The sequence below is a fragment of the Canis lupus genome, chromosome X (genome assembly GCF_011100685.1).
Source record: "Canis lupus familiaris isolate Mischka breed German Shepherd chromosome X, alternate assembly UU_Cfam_GSD_1.0, whole genome shotgun sequence".
In the NCBI taxonomy this organism is placed as follows: domain Eukaryota; kingdom Metazoa; phylum Chordata; class Mammalia; order Carnivora; family Canidae; genus Canis; species Canis lupus.
In genome coordinates this window covers 56,792,762-56,811,467 of record NC_049260.1, presented here as the reverse complement: position 1 = coordinate 56,811,467, position 18,706 = coordinate 56,792,762, and the positions used below count along the sequence as shown (strand labels likewise).

Here is an 18,706-nt window from a genome sequence, read left to right as displayed (position 1 = left end):
TTTGTTCTTTCTAATCCATGAGCATGGAATGATTTTCAATTTCTTTGTGTCATCTCCAATTTTTTAGTGTTTTATAGCTTTCAGAGTACAAATCTTTTACAAAATATGAAACAATTCACAAATTTTGCATGTCATCCTTGCTGAGGGGCCAAACTAACCGTCTCTGTGTCATTCCAATTTTAGTATATATGCTGCTGAAGCGAGTATTGTCTGTTAATGATTTTTTTTAAAAGTCCAATCTTCTCGATATTCTTCATGGTTTGAGAGATGCATATCTATTCTCTTTTTAGTCTCTATATTTGCAGACTGAGTTTTTATTATTTTAATCCATCTGCATGTATATATTCATTGCTTTTCTCTGACTGGCTTTCAGTTCTATATTTCTCCTTTCATTCTTTCAACCTTCAAATAAAGATTCTGCTGAGTACCCTAATGGTGTGGAAGGAGGATGAAGAAGAAATCAAGAATCTGGTTAACCTGTAAACTGGATTAGTCCTTAAATTACTAAGAATCTATTGCAGTACTAACAGTATGGTGCTAAAAATTAAATCTATCTATTTTTCCAATCAATCAAGTGACTCAGAAGTTCTAAGAAAGATAGGAAATAGAGAAAAAATAGGGTGGATATGGCAGACCAACTATAGTCCTCTGTCCTAACATTTCTTTTTTTAATTTAAATTCAATTAATTAACATATAGTGTATTATTAGTTTCAGAGGTAGAGTTTAGTGATTCATCGCTTGTGTGCTTGTTACATCAAGTGCTCTCCTTAATGCCCATCACCCAGTTACCCCATCCTCCCAACCACCTACCCTCCAGCAACCCTCAGTTTATTTCCTATAGTTCAGAGTCTCTAATGGTTTGTCTTCCTCTCTGATTTCATCTTATTTTATTTTCCCCTCCCTTCCCCTATGATCATTTGTTTTGTTTCTTAAATTCCACATATGAGTGAAACCATATGATAATTATCTTTCTCTAGTTGACTTACTTTGCTTAACATAATACCCTCTAGTTCCATCCATGTCGTTGCAAATGGTAAGATTTCGTTTTTTTGATGGCTGAGTAATATTCTATTGTATGTATATACCACATCTTCTTTATCCATTCATCTGCTGATGAATCCACCCATCTGCTGATGGACATCTGGGTTCTTTCCATATTTTGGTTATTGTGGACATTGCTGCTTTAAACATTGGTGTACAGGTGCCCCTTTGAATCACTATGTTTGTATTCTTTGGATAAATAGCTATAGTGCAATTGCTGGGTTGTAGGGTAGCTCTATTTTTAACTTTTTGAGGAACCTCCATATTGTTTTCCAGAGTGGGTATACTAGCTTGCATTCCCACCAAGTATGTGAGAGGGTTCACCTTTCTCTCCACCCTTATCAAAATCTGTTTGTTTCCTGATTTGTTAATTGTAGCCATTCTGACTAGTATGAGGTGGAGTCTCATTGTGGTTTTGGTTTGTAATTCCCTGATGCTGAGTGATGTTGAGCATTTTTTCATGTGTCTGTCGGCAATTTGTATATCTTCTTTGGAGAAATGCCTGTCCGTGTCTTCTGCCCATTTTTTGACTGGATTATTTATTTTGGGGGGTTTGAGGTTGATTAAGTTCCTTATAGATTTTTGGATAAAAGGTTAGTACCTTTTATCTGGTAAGACATTTGCAAATATCTTCTCCCATTCCGTAAGTTGTTTTTTAGTTTTGTTGACTGGTTCATTTGCTGGGCAAAAGCTTTTTATCTTAAGTCACAATAGTTCATTCTTGCTTTTGTTCCCCTGGCCTTTGTTCCAAGGGTGGTTCAACATGAGCATATCAATGTGATATACCATATTAGTAAAAGAAAGGACAAGAACCATATGATCCTCTCAATAGATGCAGAAAAAGCATTTGACAAAGTACAGCATCCTTTCTTGATTAAAACTCTACACAGTGTATGGATAGAGGGAACATACTTCAATATTATAAAGGCCATGTATGAAAAAACCCACAGCGAATATCATCCTCAATGGGGAAAAACTGAGAGCTTTTCCCCTAAGGTCAGGTACATGACAGGGATGTCCACTCTCACCACTGCTGTTCAACATAGTACTGGAAGTCCTAGCCTCATTAATCAGACATTAAAAAGAAATAAAAGGCTCCAAATCGGCAAAAAAAGAAGTCAAACTTTCACTCTTCACAGATGACATGATATCCTATGTTGAAAACCCAAAAGACTCCACCCCAAAATTGCTAGAACTCATACAGGAATTCAGCAAAGCGGCGGGTTATAAAAATCAATTCACAGAAGTCAACTGCATTTCTATACACTAACAATGTCCTAACATTTCTGATGACTAGCTGAGGAAGCCACAGACAGCCTAATGAATCTTAGTCCTTCAGCCATGAAGAACCTCCTGCATCACATTCTCAGTGGCAAGGAGTTTGGAGTGGAACGAAGTGGTAAGATTTAGTTACAGCATTTCCATTTTAGAGTGTTAGTTTTGTCTCATTGATTTTAAAATATGTTTCTTTTATCAGAGGAACCTTTCCCCCAACTAAATAGAACCTCAATATATGAAACAGTTAAAAGCAAAGCTGTCTTCTGTAACAAGATTTGGAAACTACTCTATGTCTCTTTTTTCTCCTTAAATGATATATCATCAAAGTAGATTACTATCATGTTTTGCTTTGAACTGTTCTATCTATTCCTTTACATTATCCTAAATCCCTACTGTAGGACAACAAACAAGCCCATCATTTGGAACTTTTTTTGTATTCCATTTGGCAGTAATTCAGTAGCAATTACAGTGGTATGTCTATGAATATGTAGCTGTTACAGTGCATCTGATATATCTTTTTACCTTTGAATTCAGATACATCTTGGGGTCCATCAAAAATTAAGCCTACACCTGCACTTGGTGGTTTGGCAGTGGTATTTGATATCAAGTATCTAAAACGGGGCAAATGAAAAAGGTCATGCTCAACTTTTAGGCTTAGGATAAATAAATACTTAATGTCAGATGAATGGATATTAGACCCTAGAGTGGTAACGGAAAGTTATAAAGCAGTGCTTCTTCAGCCTTACTGTGCATAAGAATCACTTGGGGAACTTGCTAAAATGCAAACTGATTCAGTAGGCCTGGAGTGTGACCCAAGATTCTACTAACAAAATCCTAGGTGATGCTGATGCTGCTGGTCTGTGGACCACACTTTGAATAACAAGGTTGTAGTTGATTAGTTGTATTTTATTATTATTAACCTAAAAGGAGGACATATATCTAAGTCTTTTAAGCATGGTGGAGAAAGTAATTTGAACCTGATTATCCTCTCACTTTCTGTTTAATCTGTCGTGCTATGTAGTTCGTCCCACTGATTCAAATGTTAGCCCTGCTATTTCTATCCATGAGATTGGTGCTGTTGGAGCAACCAAAACAGAACGAACTGGAATAATGCAATTAAAAAGTGAGATAAAGCAGGTAAGACATCTTGGGCTATCTTGAAAGATTAGCTGGGATATTGTCATGCTTAACATTCTTTTGAAATCAGACTTTGTTGGGATCGTGTATTTTTTTCACATCCTGCATTTAATTGGAGCCATTTCTTTTTCAGGTGGAATTTCGTAGACTATCTGTCTCAACTGAGAGTCAGGTGAAACAACTAGGGATCCTTTAACATAATTTAACCTGCCTTTATTCTATATAACATGCATGAGCCCATGGCCTTTTTACAAATAAGATAACAAACTACACAGTAGCTTGTTTGATTCTCTTTTGTAGTATTCATTTTATGGATAGCTTTCCTTTTCTGGACCAAACTATTTTGCTAATTTTAGGAGGAAAGTAATTTGTTTTTGATAACAAGAAGTTGTTCCTCTTTTTAGAATTAACATATAATTTTGGAATTAATTTTCTTTATGAAACTAGACTCCAATTCCTTGCTTTTAAGAACAGATACTAGGGAAAACCCCAGGATAGGGGAGGGACTTTTAAAAACTCTACTTTCAGGTCCTGTCCTCAAATTAGATTTTTATCATTGTCATGATAGAGGTATACAAAAGGTGTACGGACACATACAGGAAAAAACATCTAAGTCAGTCTGGGAGTTGGTGGGAGTCATCAAACATCATACTGTAGCCTAGTCACTACTTTTTCACTATGGATGAAAATAGGCAAATTATTATGCTCTACAAAGAAATACTTAATATAAACCTCCATAACTTCTTTCAAAACTCTGGGAAACGTGATTTCAGAGTATCTAAGCTGAGAAGGTACTGATTTGGTCTCCCCTAGTAGCACTTCTTATGAAAATCTTAAAACTACTCCTCCTGCCTTCAAAATTAATTTATGGTAGCTTGAAGAATTGAAGCACATCTGGAAGAGGAGAGACAAAATGGAAAGTTTGTTTGTTTGGGGTTTTGTAGTAGTCAGAACCATTTAGGACAAGAATGAGACCAATGCTTGAAGTTCAATTTGAAGAAAAGTTTTCATATTTATATTATGCAAGGGCAAGAACTGAATGGAATAAGAAAGGGCCTTGTAATAGAAAAATGTTCATCACTCCAGGTTTTTTCGCAGATAATTTGGATAATCTGAACATTTTCCAATCTGAAAGGTGAAAGAACTGTGCCTCATACTAAAGAGTTAAACTGATACTGTTGGTAAACAATCCTTGTTTTGGCTGAAGATGATTGGCTAAACATTTCCAGTTGTTTAGAGTTGCACAGTATTACTTACAAGTTCATTATATATTTAGAACTTGAAGTCTGTGTTCCCAGCTAGATTACTATGATATTAAGAACTTGACCTATCCAGCTATATCATTTAATTCTTTTTTTTTTACACATCCACTATCTATAGGACTTCAAGAAAGCCCAAATCATTAAGAATGTAATTTAGAGGATTGAAGGCCGTAAATTTTCATTACTTTCTAATTTCTAATTATTGGTTTCCACACTTACCTGCCTCTCTGATATTTTATGTTGTTCTAAATCTTTGTCTTGGGCAGCCTGGTGGCTCAGCAGTTTAGCACCGCTTTCAGCCCAGGGCCTGATCCTGGAGACCTGGGATCGAGTCCCACGTCGGGTTCCCTGCATGGAGCCTGCTTCTCCCTCTGCCTGTGTCTCTGACTCTTTCTGTGTGTGTCTCTCACGAATAAATAAAATCTTTTAAAAAAATAAATAAATCCTCGTCTCTACCACTCACCAATTCCCTTTTTTCTGATCATGGAAAACATATTTTTAAAGGAAGGGTTTTTTTACCCTTTACCATGACTTCTATCTAGAGTAAGGCTCTTTCATCAGCTTTTTAAATATCATACTGGCTAGTTACTTGAATTATCTGTAATTTTACTCTACTAATAACTTTTTAAAACACAAAAAAATGTTTGCCTTGCCTCATCACTCTTAAAATCTTATTTTCTCAATTTTTTTTATAGTCCAATGGTGGTCATCCCTTGGGTATAGATTTGATGTCACCGTCTTTTCTGGTAACTGCTGTTATATTATATACCAATCACAAGTGCTTTGAGTGTGCTGTTATATAATTCATGCCATACCCTGACTGAAAAAGAAAACAAATGAATCAAAAACTAAAATAAGTATAAATCAACTTCATGTATAGAGGTAAAATCTTTCCATTTGTTTTCCCAAAAGGGCAAGGAAGGCAGTTCAACTCCAGCCTCTTTTCCATTTCAGAAAGCAAAATTCAATTTATTAAGTATTTGTTAGGTGTCTGTTTATGCATTTATTCTTTCAACTAATTAATTGCATGCCTACTATGTGCCAGGCACTGTACTAGATGGTATCAGCATCCCCTGGGAACTTCTTAGAAATGTAAAATCTTGGTCCCCACCCTAGGCCTACTGGATCAGAAAGGCATGAGTGAGGCCTAGCAATCTGTGTTTCAATATGCTTTCTAGGTGATTCTCATGCACCTTTAAGTTTGAAAACCACTGGATTAGCTATTATTCTGATTATTAATTTGTTTAGTAAATATTAATTGACTAACAATTTTATGCCAGGCACTGGAAATAAAATAGGGAACAAAGCACATATGGTCCTTTCCCTCATGAAGTTTACATTTTAGGAAGACTGATCTTGGATTAAATTTCCTTGGTTTAAAGTAATGATTTCTTAAATCAATTTCTTAAACTGAAGAGATTAAGGCAACTCCAACTTTGGTCTTTCTTTTTTTTTTAAGATTGTATTAGCTCTCATGGGTCCCTTGAATTTCCATATGAATGTTAGGATAAGCTTGTCAATTTCTGCAAAGAACCCAATTGGAATTATGATGAAGATTGTGTTCAATCTGTAGATAAATTTCAAGAGTATTGCCATCTTAACAATGTTAAGTCTTCTGACCTATCAACCTGGGATATCTTTCCATTTATTTAGGTCTTTAAATTCTTTCAACATGACTTACAGTTTTCAGAGTATGTGTTTTACACTTCTTTTGTTAAATTTATTCCTAAGTATTTTATTCTTTCAGATGCTATTTTAAATGAAATTGTTTTCTTAATTTCATTTTCAGACTGTTGATTGCTACTATTTAGAAATACAATTGGTTTTTATATTGATCTTATATTGTGCAATTTTACTGAACTCATTTATTAGTTCTAATTGTTTTTCCATGAATTCCTTCTATATATGATCATGTCATCTGCAGATGTAGTTTTACTTCTTCCTTTCCATCCTGGATGATTTTTATTTCTTTTCTTGCTTAATAGCATTGGATAGAACCTCCAGTGCAATGCTGATTAAAAGTAGCAAGAGTAAAAAACTTTTTTTTGGAGAGTAAGAGAGAGCACACGTTGGGGGTGAGGGAGGAGGGGCAGAGGGAGAGAGAGAAAGAAAGAGAGAGAGAATCTTAAGCAGGTTCCATGCCCGACATGGAGCCTAACACAGGGCTTGATTTCACGACCCTGAGATCATGACCTGAGCCAAAATCAAAAGTTGGATGCCTTTTTTTTTTTTAAAGTTGGATGCTTACCTGACTAATCCATCCAGGCATAATAGAAGCATTTATAACGTAAATTTCTCTTTAAGCACTGTTTTAGTGCATCCCTTAAGTTTTGATATGTTGTATTTTCATTTTCATTTATCTCAGAGTGTCATCAAATTTTCCTTGTGATTTCCTTCTTAAGTCACCAGTTATTTAGATGTGTATTGTCTAATTTCCACATATTTGTAAATTTCCTAAATGTCCTTCTGTTACTGATTTCTAAATTTAATTTCATTGTAGTCAGAGAACATGCTTTGTCTGATTTCAATTCTTTTAATTTGATTGAGGCTTGTCTTATAGCCCATAAAAGCAACAAACTAAACCATAGACCAGCTAGAAGTTTAACAGAGAGATAACCAAGGAAGGAGACACCTAAGAAGCTCCCAGATGATCAGTATTTTTATGGCTCTTTTGTAAGTATCACTAGATTGCTTTCTAAAAGGATGGTACCAGTTTACGTTGTTTCTAGCTATTCAGAGGTCTACTGCTTCACTGTGACTTATTTATCTTGGGTATTATACTTAATATGTGGTTTCTAATTCTAGCGTGTTCATTATTCACCATGCCTATAATACTTTATCAGAGGAACAGAGATGACTTTTGCTTTCTATTCTTTCCTCTCCTCTTCTCCCAAGTCACCTGGACCATCTGTGGCTCCAAGTATTGGGTCCTTTCCTAGTGCATATGGTCAACAGACATCTAAAGATCGTCAAGGTCAGTGGCAACGCCGAAGGCGGCTAGATGGAGCACTGAACAGAGTCCCAGTTGGATTTTATCAAAAAGTATGGAAAGTTTTACAGAAGGTGAGCATAACACATTGCAGATGTCTATTTATTTTCCCCCTTGATATCTTCAGTCTCCTTGGCTGAAATATGACATGACTGTGACATCACTACAATTATGTAAATGTCATATACTCCTATGGACAAAGCCTAGAAAAAGACCTAATCAATGAAGTTGATTTGTTATTTTGATATTATGTAAGACTTAGTCTTTTTTATATTATTGTTTATAAATTAGATTTCAAAAATCATCACTTCTCTGCTTTTGGCCATAGTTGAACATTGTTGGATACTGTGATACATTTGCTCTGTATCAAATTTGGTGACAAAGAGCCCACTTTTTGTAGCTATTGTAGAGTGGAAAATGTTATTTGTAGCAATGCTCTGATGCTATTGTAAAATGACTGTGGTATCGTGGGAGCTAGTGTAAGAAGGCTTAACTTCTATTTTTTCTTGGGTGAAAACTACTAAATAAATGCAAGATCATAATGATGCTAATGGTCCGAGGACTCTGTTGGTGTGACCAATTTTTGTTATTCTTTCAAAGGCCTAGTTTGCCAAAGACACTTAAGGGGATGTCACACCACTATGATTGTGACAGTTTTAGAGGGCCAAGAAGACCACTGTACTTGTTCATAGGTTTCATTTATAGTCTCTTAGGTGCCACTTCATCGCCCTTGGCAAGGACCTGAAGAAAATTTCATCCAGGACTTCAAAACCTTTAGTTATGTTTCTCCTTTTAGCACACTGATATTCTTCCAGGTACAGAAACAGGTGATCTTTTAGAAAGGTAAAAGTTGATTCCTCTGACTACCAGCTTTGGCAATCTTCTTTTCTTTTCTTTTTTTTTTTTTTTTCTTTCAGACACTGATTATCTTTTATTTATTTTTTTTAATTTATTTTTTATTGGTGTTCAATTTACTAACATACAGAATAACCCCCAAGCCCATCACCCATTCACTCCCACCCCCCGCCCTCCTCCCCTTCTACCACCCCTAGTTCGTTTCCCAGAGTTAGCAGTCTTTACGTTCTGTCTCCCTTTCTGATATTTCCCACACATTTCTTCTCCCTTCCCTTATATTCCCTTTCACTATTATTTATATTCCCCAAATGAATGAGAACATATAATGTTTGTCCTTCTCCAACTGACTTACTTCACTCAGCATAATACCCTCCAGTTCCATCCACGTTGAAGCAAATGGTGGGTATTTGTCATTTCTAATAGCTGAGTAATATTCCATTGTATACATAAACCACATCTTCTTTATCCATTCATCTTTCGTTGGACACCGAGGCTCCTTCCACAGTTGGCTATCGTGGCCATAGTAACTTCTTGCAAGATACATCCACGAAGGCAAAAGAAACAAAAGCAAAAATGAACTATTGGGACTTCATCAAGATAAGAAGCTTTTGCACAGCAAAGGATACAGTCAACAAAACTCAAAGACAACCTACAGAATGGGAGAAGATATTTGCAAATGACATATCAGATAAAGGGCTAGTTTCCAAGATCTATAAAGAACTTATCAAACTCAACACCAAAGAAACAAACAATCCAATCATGAAATGGGCAAAAGACATGAACAGAAATCTCACAGAGGAAGACATAGACATGGCCAACATGCACATGAGAAAATGCTCTGCATCACTTGCCATCAGGGAAATACAAATCAAAACCACAATGAGATACCACCTCACACCAGTGAGAATGGGGAAAATTAACAAGGCAGGAAACAACAAATGTTGGAGAGGATGCGGAGAAAAGGGAACCCTCATACACTGTTGGTGGGAATGTGAACTGGTGCAGCCACTCTGGAAAACTGTGTGGAGGTTCCTCAAACAGTTAAAAATATACCTGCCCTACGACCCAGCAATTGCACTGTTGGGGATTTACCCCAAAGATACAAATGCAATGAAACGCCGGGACACCTGCACCCCGATGTTTATGGCAATCTTCTTTTCAAAGAGTACTTAAAACTTGCTTTCTTCCGTCTAACTTCTACAGACAGGTAGTTTACCTGTGCAGTGATGCCTGGGCTATCACAATTAGATTCCACAGACATGTAGTAAGTGCTGTTCTACCCCAGATACCATGGAAGGTATCTGTTCTGGTCACTAAGGAGTTTAATCCATACTTATCTTCTTAAACAGGAGCTATGATGCAAACCCAAAATGTGTTATGATAAAGGTGCAAAACCACAAGGCCTTGAGAATATAAGAAAAGGAACATTTAAATATGACTAGGAAGACTGAGTATTTTGTGGCATAATCAAAACATGAAATGAAATCCTGATGTGAGAGGAAAAACAAATGTCCTCTGCTGTTTCATTCCATTCGTTTTAAAGTATGAATGTAACATAATTACTTTGCACATACATTTGCAGACTAGTAATTCTCTGTGCAAGGACTGTTATTTGGCATATGAAACTTGGGATAGAAGTGTCTGGTACCAGAGTCAGTAAACCTGTGGGATTGGAATCTTTGTCTGTGGCTTAATATATATTGTTTTGATTTATTTGACATCTAAAAGGGCAAGTCATTAATTCCTATTGCTTTTTAATAATTGAGTTGATGGTGAGAGAGAAGATAAAATATCATTCATTTGTATATTTCTTGAGCATTTACTGTGCACTGGACACTGTCCTAGCTGCTCACAGCAATACAGTAAAGAACAAAATAGACAACAGTCTCTGTTGTTATGGAATTTACATTCTGCTAGGGAGAGACAAGCAGTAAATAGTAAACATAATAAATAGGTAAATTATGTAGAATGTTAAAAGATGGCAATACTATAGAAAAAAGTACAGTAGGGTGAGGGCATGAAGAATGCTGATGGAGGGACCCTAACTAGAAAAAGCAACTATGCCTGTCTGAAGATGCAGATTTTGAGTTTTATTCAGCCTAAAAATCTTTCTGAAAACCTATTTGTGATGAGTCTGGGACCTAGCATGATATTCTCTCTGGTAGTCTCTGAATGTTTGGGGCTAGCCTCTCCCAGAAGGTAGACTGTCTCTATATCCCTTCCACTCCTTTAAATAGAGGGTAAATCTTGCATGTCTTGTAGTCCAACCCTGCTTATTGCCACATAGTAATCATAACCCCTTGGCAAGGACACTTGGGCTATAGTGCTCTTCACTGGCCTATGATTACTCAGCATCTACCTCATGGAGTACACTTAGAAATACTAAGTGTCTCCTTACAGGCCCCCAGTTGTCAGCATATCCTTGGTGACATCATGTTTTTGCTGTTTTGCAGTGTCATGGACTCTCTGTGGAAGGTTTTGTTCTTCCTTCTTCAACCACTAGAGAGGTGAGATTCTGTGTCTTTCACATATATGTGATTGATGGTTTGTGTAGCTAACGCAGTGATCATTTTTAAAAATAATGGTTCTATGAGTCTAAATAAACATGAAATGCATTGAAGAAAAGAGAGAATGTTCTTTAAAAACAGAATGGGAATATGAGAGAGCAATTATGTATTATATTAATTATATAAGGACAGCCTTGCTTAATGGTTGACTAAATTAGGCTGGTTTATGTGAGTGTTGCCAGATTTGGAGAGGGCAGACAAGATAGAAATCTAAGAATGGATGACATCTCATGCCCCCATCCTTCTAATCCCCCACTTTTCTCTAGTAAGATGCTTCTAGACTTTTAGATTATGAACTAGTAGTCCTCACCTCTAACTCTGTGCCACAGCAACCTGAGCTCCCAACTCCAATTTAGCAAATTAAAATCTCCAGAGATGGGCCTGAGCATCTGTACTTTAAAAGAAATCCTTAGAATGAGTCTGATTTATAACCATGGTTGGAAAACTTGCTATAAACCACAGACATGTATTATCGGGTGGTTTTATATATTCCTTTTTGCCCAGTCACATAGAAATTATAAAGAAATAGCCTTGGGGCACCTGGATGGCTCAGTAGTTGAGCATCTGCCTTTGGCTTAGGTCGTGATCCCAGGGTCCTAGGATCGAGTCCCGCATCAGGCTCCCCTCGGGGAGCCTGCTTCTCCCTCTGCCTATGTTTCTGCCTTTCTCTCTGTGTATCTCATGAATAAATAAATAAAATCTTCTTAACAAAAAGAAATTGACTTTATACAAAATCAACAGAGGAACTAGAATTAGCAAATTAGGAATAGTAAGATTGGAAAGAAAATTCTCAAAAACACTGGAGTTGTTGCAGATAATGGTTGGAGGGGCGGGTGCAAAAAGCTAATGCTATGCTTCAGGGCTTCACTCTTGCCTGTAAGCCTCTCCTCTAATAAAGAACACTGTGTCCTCTATTTGTCCTTTCTCTGCTTTTAAGCAAGGTTGAAATGTTAATATAATTAATAACAATACATACCTGAATGGTACCTTTAAGAATCTTCAAAGTACCTTCACACATTCTTTAATTTGATCATCAACACAGGTATGTGAGACAGCTAAGGAAGGGATTGTAGTTCCCAGTTTACAGCTAAGGAAACAAATTTAGAGAAATGAATTGTTCAAGGTCATAGGACTAGTAACTGACAAAGATAGGACTTGAACCCTGGTCTTTAAAGTCCAAATCTACAGTTTCACCCTAAAGTCTATACTCACACAATTTTACCAAAAACTATTCCTCAATCCCCTTCACCCTAAAATAACTTATTTCTTCATGCCCATTTTAATCTAGCAGAATATAAATGTTTTTGCATAACTCTAGTCATCATGTAAATACAATTTTAAGTTCTGCATAAAATTTTCTTTTATGCACAGTTGTCCTACTTATTCTCTTAAATGGCTCTATAAAAACTCAGGAAGTTGCTGTTCCGTGATGTGCCATTATTTACACAACCAGTCCCATGTTTAGATTACTCTCAGTTTTATACTTGTGACTAATGCTGCTATAAATACTCTTGCACATAGGGCTTTTTTCTCTCTTGAATTATTAACTTAGGATGAACTCTCAGAAATAGAACTGTGGGTTAGAGGGCACTAGTGCTTTTATGACTCTTGTTATGCATTGCCAGATTGGCCTTCCAAAGAGATTGAACCAATTTACTCACTCCAGTACTTTAAAGAAGACTGAGCAGCGCTCTTGACTCCAGTGCCTTTACTGCCTTTCAGAAGAGGTGCCTCCTGGATGATGGGCTCTTAGGAATTGATTTTCTGTTTCTCTATCACAGATGACTCCAGGCGAGATTAAATTCTCTGTTCATGTGGAGTCTGTCCTGAATCGTGTACCTCAGCCTGAGTACCGCCAGCTTCTGGTAGAAGCCATCCTTGTCCTCACCATGATGGCAGATATTGAAATTCATAGTATCGGAAGCATCATTGCTGTGGAAAAAATAGTGCATATTGCTAATGACTTGTTCCTTCAAGAACAGGTAGGCAAACTGCAAACCTGTTGTTTTCTCAAAGGGGAATGTAGGACACTAACCTAACTGCATTCAGAACTCTTCACGCAGCCAAAGTCACTTTCTTGTGCCCTCTTACTCATAGCTCTTCTCTGGGCCCTCTTTGTAGTGGCTCTGAACACTGTTTGCAGAAGAAGTGGGCGGTGGGACGACCTCCATCTTTCACCAAGTGTTTTTATGATTGTGTTAGATAGTAAAGTTGCCTGGAACTCTGCAGGAGGTTTCTATGCTTTTCATCATATTTCAATCTTCTTATCCCATGACTTTCTATAGCAAGAAGGACTTAATAAGAGTCTATTGGATAGCATATCCTTTTTGGATTATTAAGGAAAAGAGAAGATTTGATTTTGCCTTGCTTTGGTTTTGTTTTTGCATTTGCTACTAACCTATATAGGAAAATATTAAAGGGAGCCTTTTAATTCTACATTTAAAAAGTTTTTCTCAGTGTACCTTCTTCCAGGAAATTAGCCACATTTAGGAAATGCAAACTATTTAATCAAAAGCTTTCCAAAAGGTTCCTAGATAAAGAATAGGACTACTAAGGTGAAGGGCATGCACTGTTGTCAATAGGAAAATCTCCAAAATATGTAATAGGCATTTCATCCTGTTAGGCACTGTGGGGGCAGTGCAAAAGAAATCAAAATTATTTTGATTTTCCAGGACGGTCCTAATTTTAAATATTCCAGATTGCTGTTAGTCTGTGTAATAGAAAATGTGATTCCTTTTAGGCATGGACTCTAGTCTGTTTGAATTAAGTTGACTTAGAAAGAAATAATAACCAAACACAAGATAAAATAATACATGCCAAAATCAGTAGTACTAGGAAGATTCAGACCAAAGTTCCTCTGGGATGGTTTATAGGTATTAACAATTGACTCTACAACTCGTTTAATTGTTGTGTTTACCTTTCAACAATTTTAAGCAATTAATACTTTTAAAATAATGCCATAGGATTTGGGTATCTAATACAAAATGCATGTACAGAAATTAATATTTCACATTTTGTACATAACTCTGGTCCCTTCCTACCTAAACAGCCTAAGATCCAACTAGTTGGTGATGGGGTGGAGGCTCTGAGTTATCCTAATCAGGACTTTAAGTAGTGGGATTAGTAATTTTTCCTTTCCCTTGTGTTCTCCCACCCTTAAAAACCAAACAGAAAACCCTCGGTGCAGATGATACCATGTTGGCAAAGGATCCTGCGTCTGGCATCTGTACTCTTCTGTATGACAGCGCACCCAGTGGCAGGTTTGGCACCATGACCTACCTCTCCAAGGCAGCTGCCACCTACGTACAGGAATTCCTGCCCCACAGCATCTGTGCCATGCAGTGAGGCCTTTGAGCCCTGGCTGCTGGGAGCCTTTTGACAGCTGGTTCCTGCCTCGGTTGATTGTGCATGGAACTGAGATATGTTGGCCTGATCACTCCTACCCTGCCCCTTTCCATCCCATCCCACCCAAGAGGCGGAATGAATTTTTCCGATAAACCAATTGCTTTAGAAGTGAACCCCTGGCCTGGAGGACTATGCTCACCCAGGCACTTCATCCGTAGGCCTTAATTCTTTCATGAACCATGAGAGTTTGCATGTGTTTTTTATTCTCTAGGTCTATTAACTACTGTGTGGAGAGCAGGTATTAATAATAACTTACTACTACAGTTCGGTGGTTCTTATGTATAGTTTTATCATGTGAATGAGTGGTGGGCACTTTGGGACATTATCTCAAGTGGGTAAACCCTAAATTGTTGGATTTTATACTGCCATAAATTGGAAATGTCTGTTCTAAGTGCCTTCTCTGGGGAAAAGAGAATACCAAATCATGGTTTCCTTCTTTACTCACATGTTGCCCCCACTGAGTGATGAACTCCTCTCTGTATAGAATTATTGTCCCTGCTTTTGCCTTCTCTGTATCTGCAGACATAATTGCTACTCTCCCTTTGGGGAAAAAGCAAAAAATGCAAGTTCAGTGTCTATATTTAAAAATTTCTATATCAATAACTGAAATCACACTTTATGAAGATTGTTGGTACTCAGAGATGTATCCACAGCAGAAAATGCAGAATAACCCAGGAGCCAGGAGTCCAATTCCAAAAAGGAAGGGAGAAGAGAAGATGCCTGTGTGCTGTCTTACACCTGGGGAGCAGAGAGGGAATCAGGTAGGTTAGTGCCCCGAAGAGAGCCTTGTGCACCAACTTTCGCCTCTGAAGAGTTGGCCCACACACAACACGCACAGGAATTGAAGTCTGTGTCTTTGGCAAAAAGGAATCCAGCAGTCCAGTCTACAGGTGCCTTACCAAGCAGTCCTTCCTTGGTGGTCATTACCTGTTTCTGTCTCACTCACCTACTCACCTTCTACAGCATCCAGCACCCCACCCACCACCAACTCCCTGCCCTCCCATCTGTTCTTAAACTCCTCACCTGCACTCCCCCCCCACTTGCCTCTAGTGTTCAGAGCTATGCATATTTTGATATCTGCTTCTTGTCAATACCTGCATTTGGGTACGTGTCTAAGCAGACATGGGAATTTTTGATGTGTCTGTATACCTATCTGTATCTACATTTGGCTGACTATGTAAATATGTGTTATGTGGATGGTAGTGACTGTGGCCTTGGGCTGACAGAGCAGGTGCAGTAGAGGAATCCTTGAGTCCTTTTCCCCAGTCCCGGGTTTAGATAGCCTTGTTTGAAGAATGTTTCACCTAACTCTGTCTTATTTTGGGCTGCTGTAACAAAATACTGTAGACTGGGTGCCATCAAAAACAAGCATTTATTTTTCACGTTTCTAGAGGCTGACAGGGCCAAGACCAATGTGCCTGCAGATTCAACACCTGGTGAAGCCCATCTTCCTGGTTTGCCAAAATGGCCACCTCCTTGCTGTGCGACTTCACATGGCAGAGAAAGGGGGGAGGGCGGGCACCCTCATCTCTTTTTCTTCTTAATGAGGCCACTAATTTTGTCATGTCATGACTTCATCTAATCCTGATTACCTTCCAAAGGCCTCCACCTCCTAATACTATTGTATTGGGGATGAAGGCTTCAAGATACGAATTTTGGAGGGAAACCAGTATTTATTGCATAGCACTTTCCTTGCCCTTATTTATGTGAAAAGACTCTTCTAATTTTCCTGTTTGCACTCAGGTAACTTCCTACTTTAATTATTTCCTTTCTTTCAGATCCTTCAGATTTTTCTCCAAGACTCAGGGTAGGGATGGGGAGTACTCTAAGAAATTCTCACAGAACCAGTGACAATCTTTTGTGTACATGAATAGGTGAGCATAGTAAGTAGGGTAATAGAAAACAGGGGAAATGAGAGAGGATGGCCAACCTTTTTTAGTATGTCTCTTAGAACAAATGGAAACACACAGTAAGTAGCTTTCAGATTATGTGATTTTTTTGGTCCCTTGTAAAAATAATTTACAATTTGTTCTGAAACTGTTTGTCTTTTCACTGGCTGCAAGTGTACCCCAACCACAAGAAGTATGTCTGGAGCGGCACAGGTGAAAACCCCCACTCTCTTCCATGCTAAGTTGCCTGAACTGACACTGATGTCTGCATTTCCCCTGTGTTTAAAGTTGCCTGTCACTATGCTCTCCATGCAGTGCTACTTGACATTTAAAGCAACTTTTTAGAAAACTTAATTTGTATTTTGTTCATGTTAAGCATGTGATACTAAAAGACACTTCGGACTTTTTTTTAAGCCCTTATGTTTTGAAAATAGAATTAAAAATTGGAATGTCCAATTAAATTATGTTTGATGCCAGTGTGCAAAACTTTGTGTGTTTTTGTGATTGGAGTTTATTTCGTGGCTCTCTTTTATATACTCTAATTGTACAGTACAGTCAAAGTTCATTAATAGGGTCAAAGTAGGGGGGACCTGTGTGGCTCAGTAGTTGGGCGTCTGCCTTTGGCTCAGGTCATGATCCAAGGGTCCTGGGTTCGAGTCCTGCATCAGGCTCCCCACAGGGAGCCTTCTTCACCCTCTGCCTATGTCTCTGCCTCTGTGTGTGTGTGTTTCTCCTGAATAAATAAATAAAATCTTTTAAAATTAGGGTCAAAGTAGAATAATACTAATATGGAAATTGTATATTATACATTATATTATATGATATTATACATTATATTATATGTTACATAACATATGTAAAGAAATGCACTTCTATCTTTCAAACACATACTCATGCAAACGAGACTCACTAAATTAAAATGGGCTTATTGACATCTTTAGGGGACTGGTTCTTTTTTTTCTCCAAATTCTTATTTAAATTAGTTAACATATACTGTAATATTGGTTTCAGGAGTAGAATTTAGTGATTCATCACTTACATATAATACCCAGTGCTCATCATAACAATAGGGAGACCTATTCTGATGAATAAAAAAGACTGATTTTTTTACTCAGAATTACAACTGTGTGCAAATGGTGTTCTGTACCAGTGGAGGGTACCAAAAACCTTGTTCTCCTGAGTATTATAAATTTTTGGAAGAATCTTGTTTATACTACCTATTAACCTTTGTGTAACAAGTGAGGGTTTATTTTTTTAAATTATTTATTCATGAGAGACATGGAGAGAGAGGAAGACACATAGGCAGAAGGAGAAGCAGACTCCCTGGGGGTAGCCCAATGCGGGACTCAATCCCAGGACTCTGGGACCACGCCCCCAGCCAAAGGCAGACATTCAACCACCGAGCCACCTACTTGCCCCAAGTGAGGGTTTATTCAGTAGGATGAACCAGTCTCCAGTCGCATCCTGGTTAATTAGGTTTTATGACACTGGGAATTTTATGCAACTAGTTGGGCAAGAGTTCTTGTTCTTAGCCACAACTCACAAAACCCCTACTGTCCCCCTATACACTTGCCAAATACCTAGTACCTACACTAATGCAATGGAGATAAATACAATGTTGTCCGCATTAAGTCTTCATTTCCTATTAAGCTTGAGTAACCTTAGGTCTTGGTTTGCCCAGGACAGTCTCCATTTATGCCTGTTGTCCTGGCATAATTATTAATAGCACTCTTTGTCACTCTCAAAAGTGTCCCAGTTTGGATGATATGATTGCCCTATATTTAGCAGAAGTCTGATTTCTTTTAAGGCTAGGCCTAAAAGCCAAGGACCTATTCTCAAACCACAAGCAGTACCCTTGCAGTAGTGGTATGGGGGTAAGGAAACAGTGAGGGGAGATTTTTCCCTCAAAATTAAGGACTATTTGGCATAATATCTCTTAAATAATAAACAATATGCGAGTGCTTACCGAATGAACATTGTTATAAGGCAGCTGGCACGAACCCACTTCTTCTGTCATCACAATTGCCATGTGAGATGGAAACTGTTGTCATCCCCATCCTACAGATGAGGGAACTGAGGTGCTGAGCATTTAAGCAAATAGTTCAAGATCAGACAGCTTGGAAGTGGTAGAGCTGGAGTTTGAATCCAAGCAGTCTGACTCCAGAGTACACATTCTCAACAATGACAGTCTCCAAGGAAAAGACAATAAAACAAGGGTCAGTCTGTTATGTACAGTTGAGGCATCAGTGGGAAGATTGTATGGGGTGGTGGGCAATCGGCAC

The 18,706-nt window shown here is 37.9% G+C and overlaps 1 protein-coding gene, 1 long non-coding RNA gene and 1 other non-coding gene across 11 annotated transcripts in view; 1 reads left to right on the top strand and 2 right to left on the bottom strand.

The window, feature by feature from the left end:
* PHKA1 (phosphorylase kinase regulatory subunit alpha 1) overlaps positions 1–16,910 on the top strand; it is a 180,379-nt gene extending 163,469 nt beyond the window's left edge. For 2 of the 9 annotated variants that reach the window (XM_038587723.1, XM_038587720.1), the window contains 8 exons: positions 2,340–2,441; positions 3,342–3,457; positions 3,591–3,629; positions 5,415–5,465; positions 7,615–7,782; positions 11,017–11,070; positions 12,912–13,112; positions 14,302–16,910. In XM_038587723.1, coding sequence (XP_038443651.1) covers positions 2,340–2,441; positions 3,342–3,457; positions 3,591–3,629; positions 5,415–5,465; positions 7,615–7,782; positions 11,017–11,070; positions 12,912–13,112; positions 14,302–14,475 — 905 coding nt within the window. In that variant the 3' untranslated portion in view covers positions 14,476–16,910. Of the gene's footprint in view, positions 1–2,339; positions 2,442–3,341; positions 3,458–3,590; positions 3,630–5,414; positions 5,466–7,266; positions 7,393–7,614; positions 7,783–11,016; positions 11,071–12,911; positions 13,113–14,301 lie in introns of those variants that run through there. The other 7 variants (XM_038587725.1, XM_038587722.1, XR_005386338.1 and 4 more) reach the window with 6 other exon arrangements.
* LOC119868607 lies at positions 100–207 on the bottom strand. The gene has a single exon (XR_005386597.1). It is a non-coding gene; the product is annotated as a U6 spliceosomal RNA (small nuclear RNA).
* On the bottom strand, positions 9,038–13,129 carry LOC119878073. The gene is made up of 3 exons (XR_005386341.1): positions 12,792–13,129; positions 12,107–12,217; positions 9,038–9,093 (listed from the first exon to the last, which is right to left on the bottom strand). It is a non-coding gene; the product is annotated as an uncharacterized LOC119878073 (long non-coding RNA).
* Positions 16,911–18,706: the final 1,796 nt, after the last annotated feature.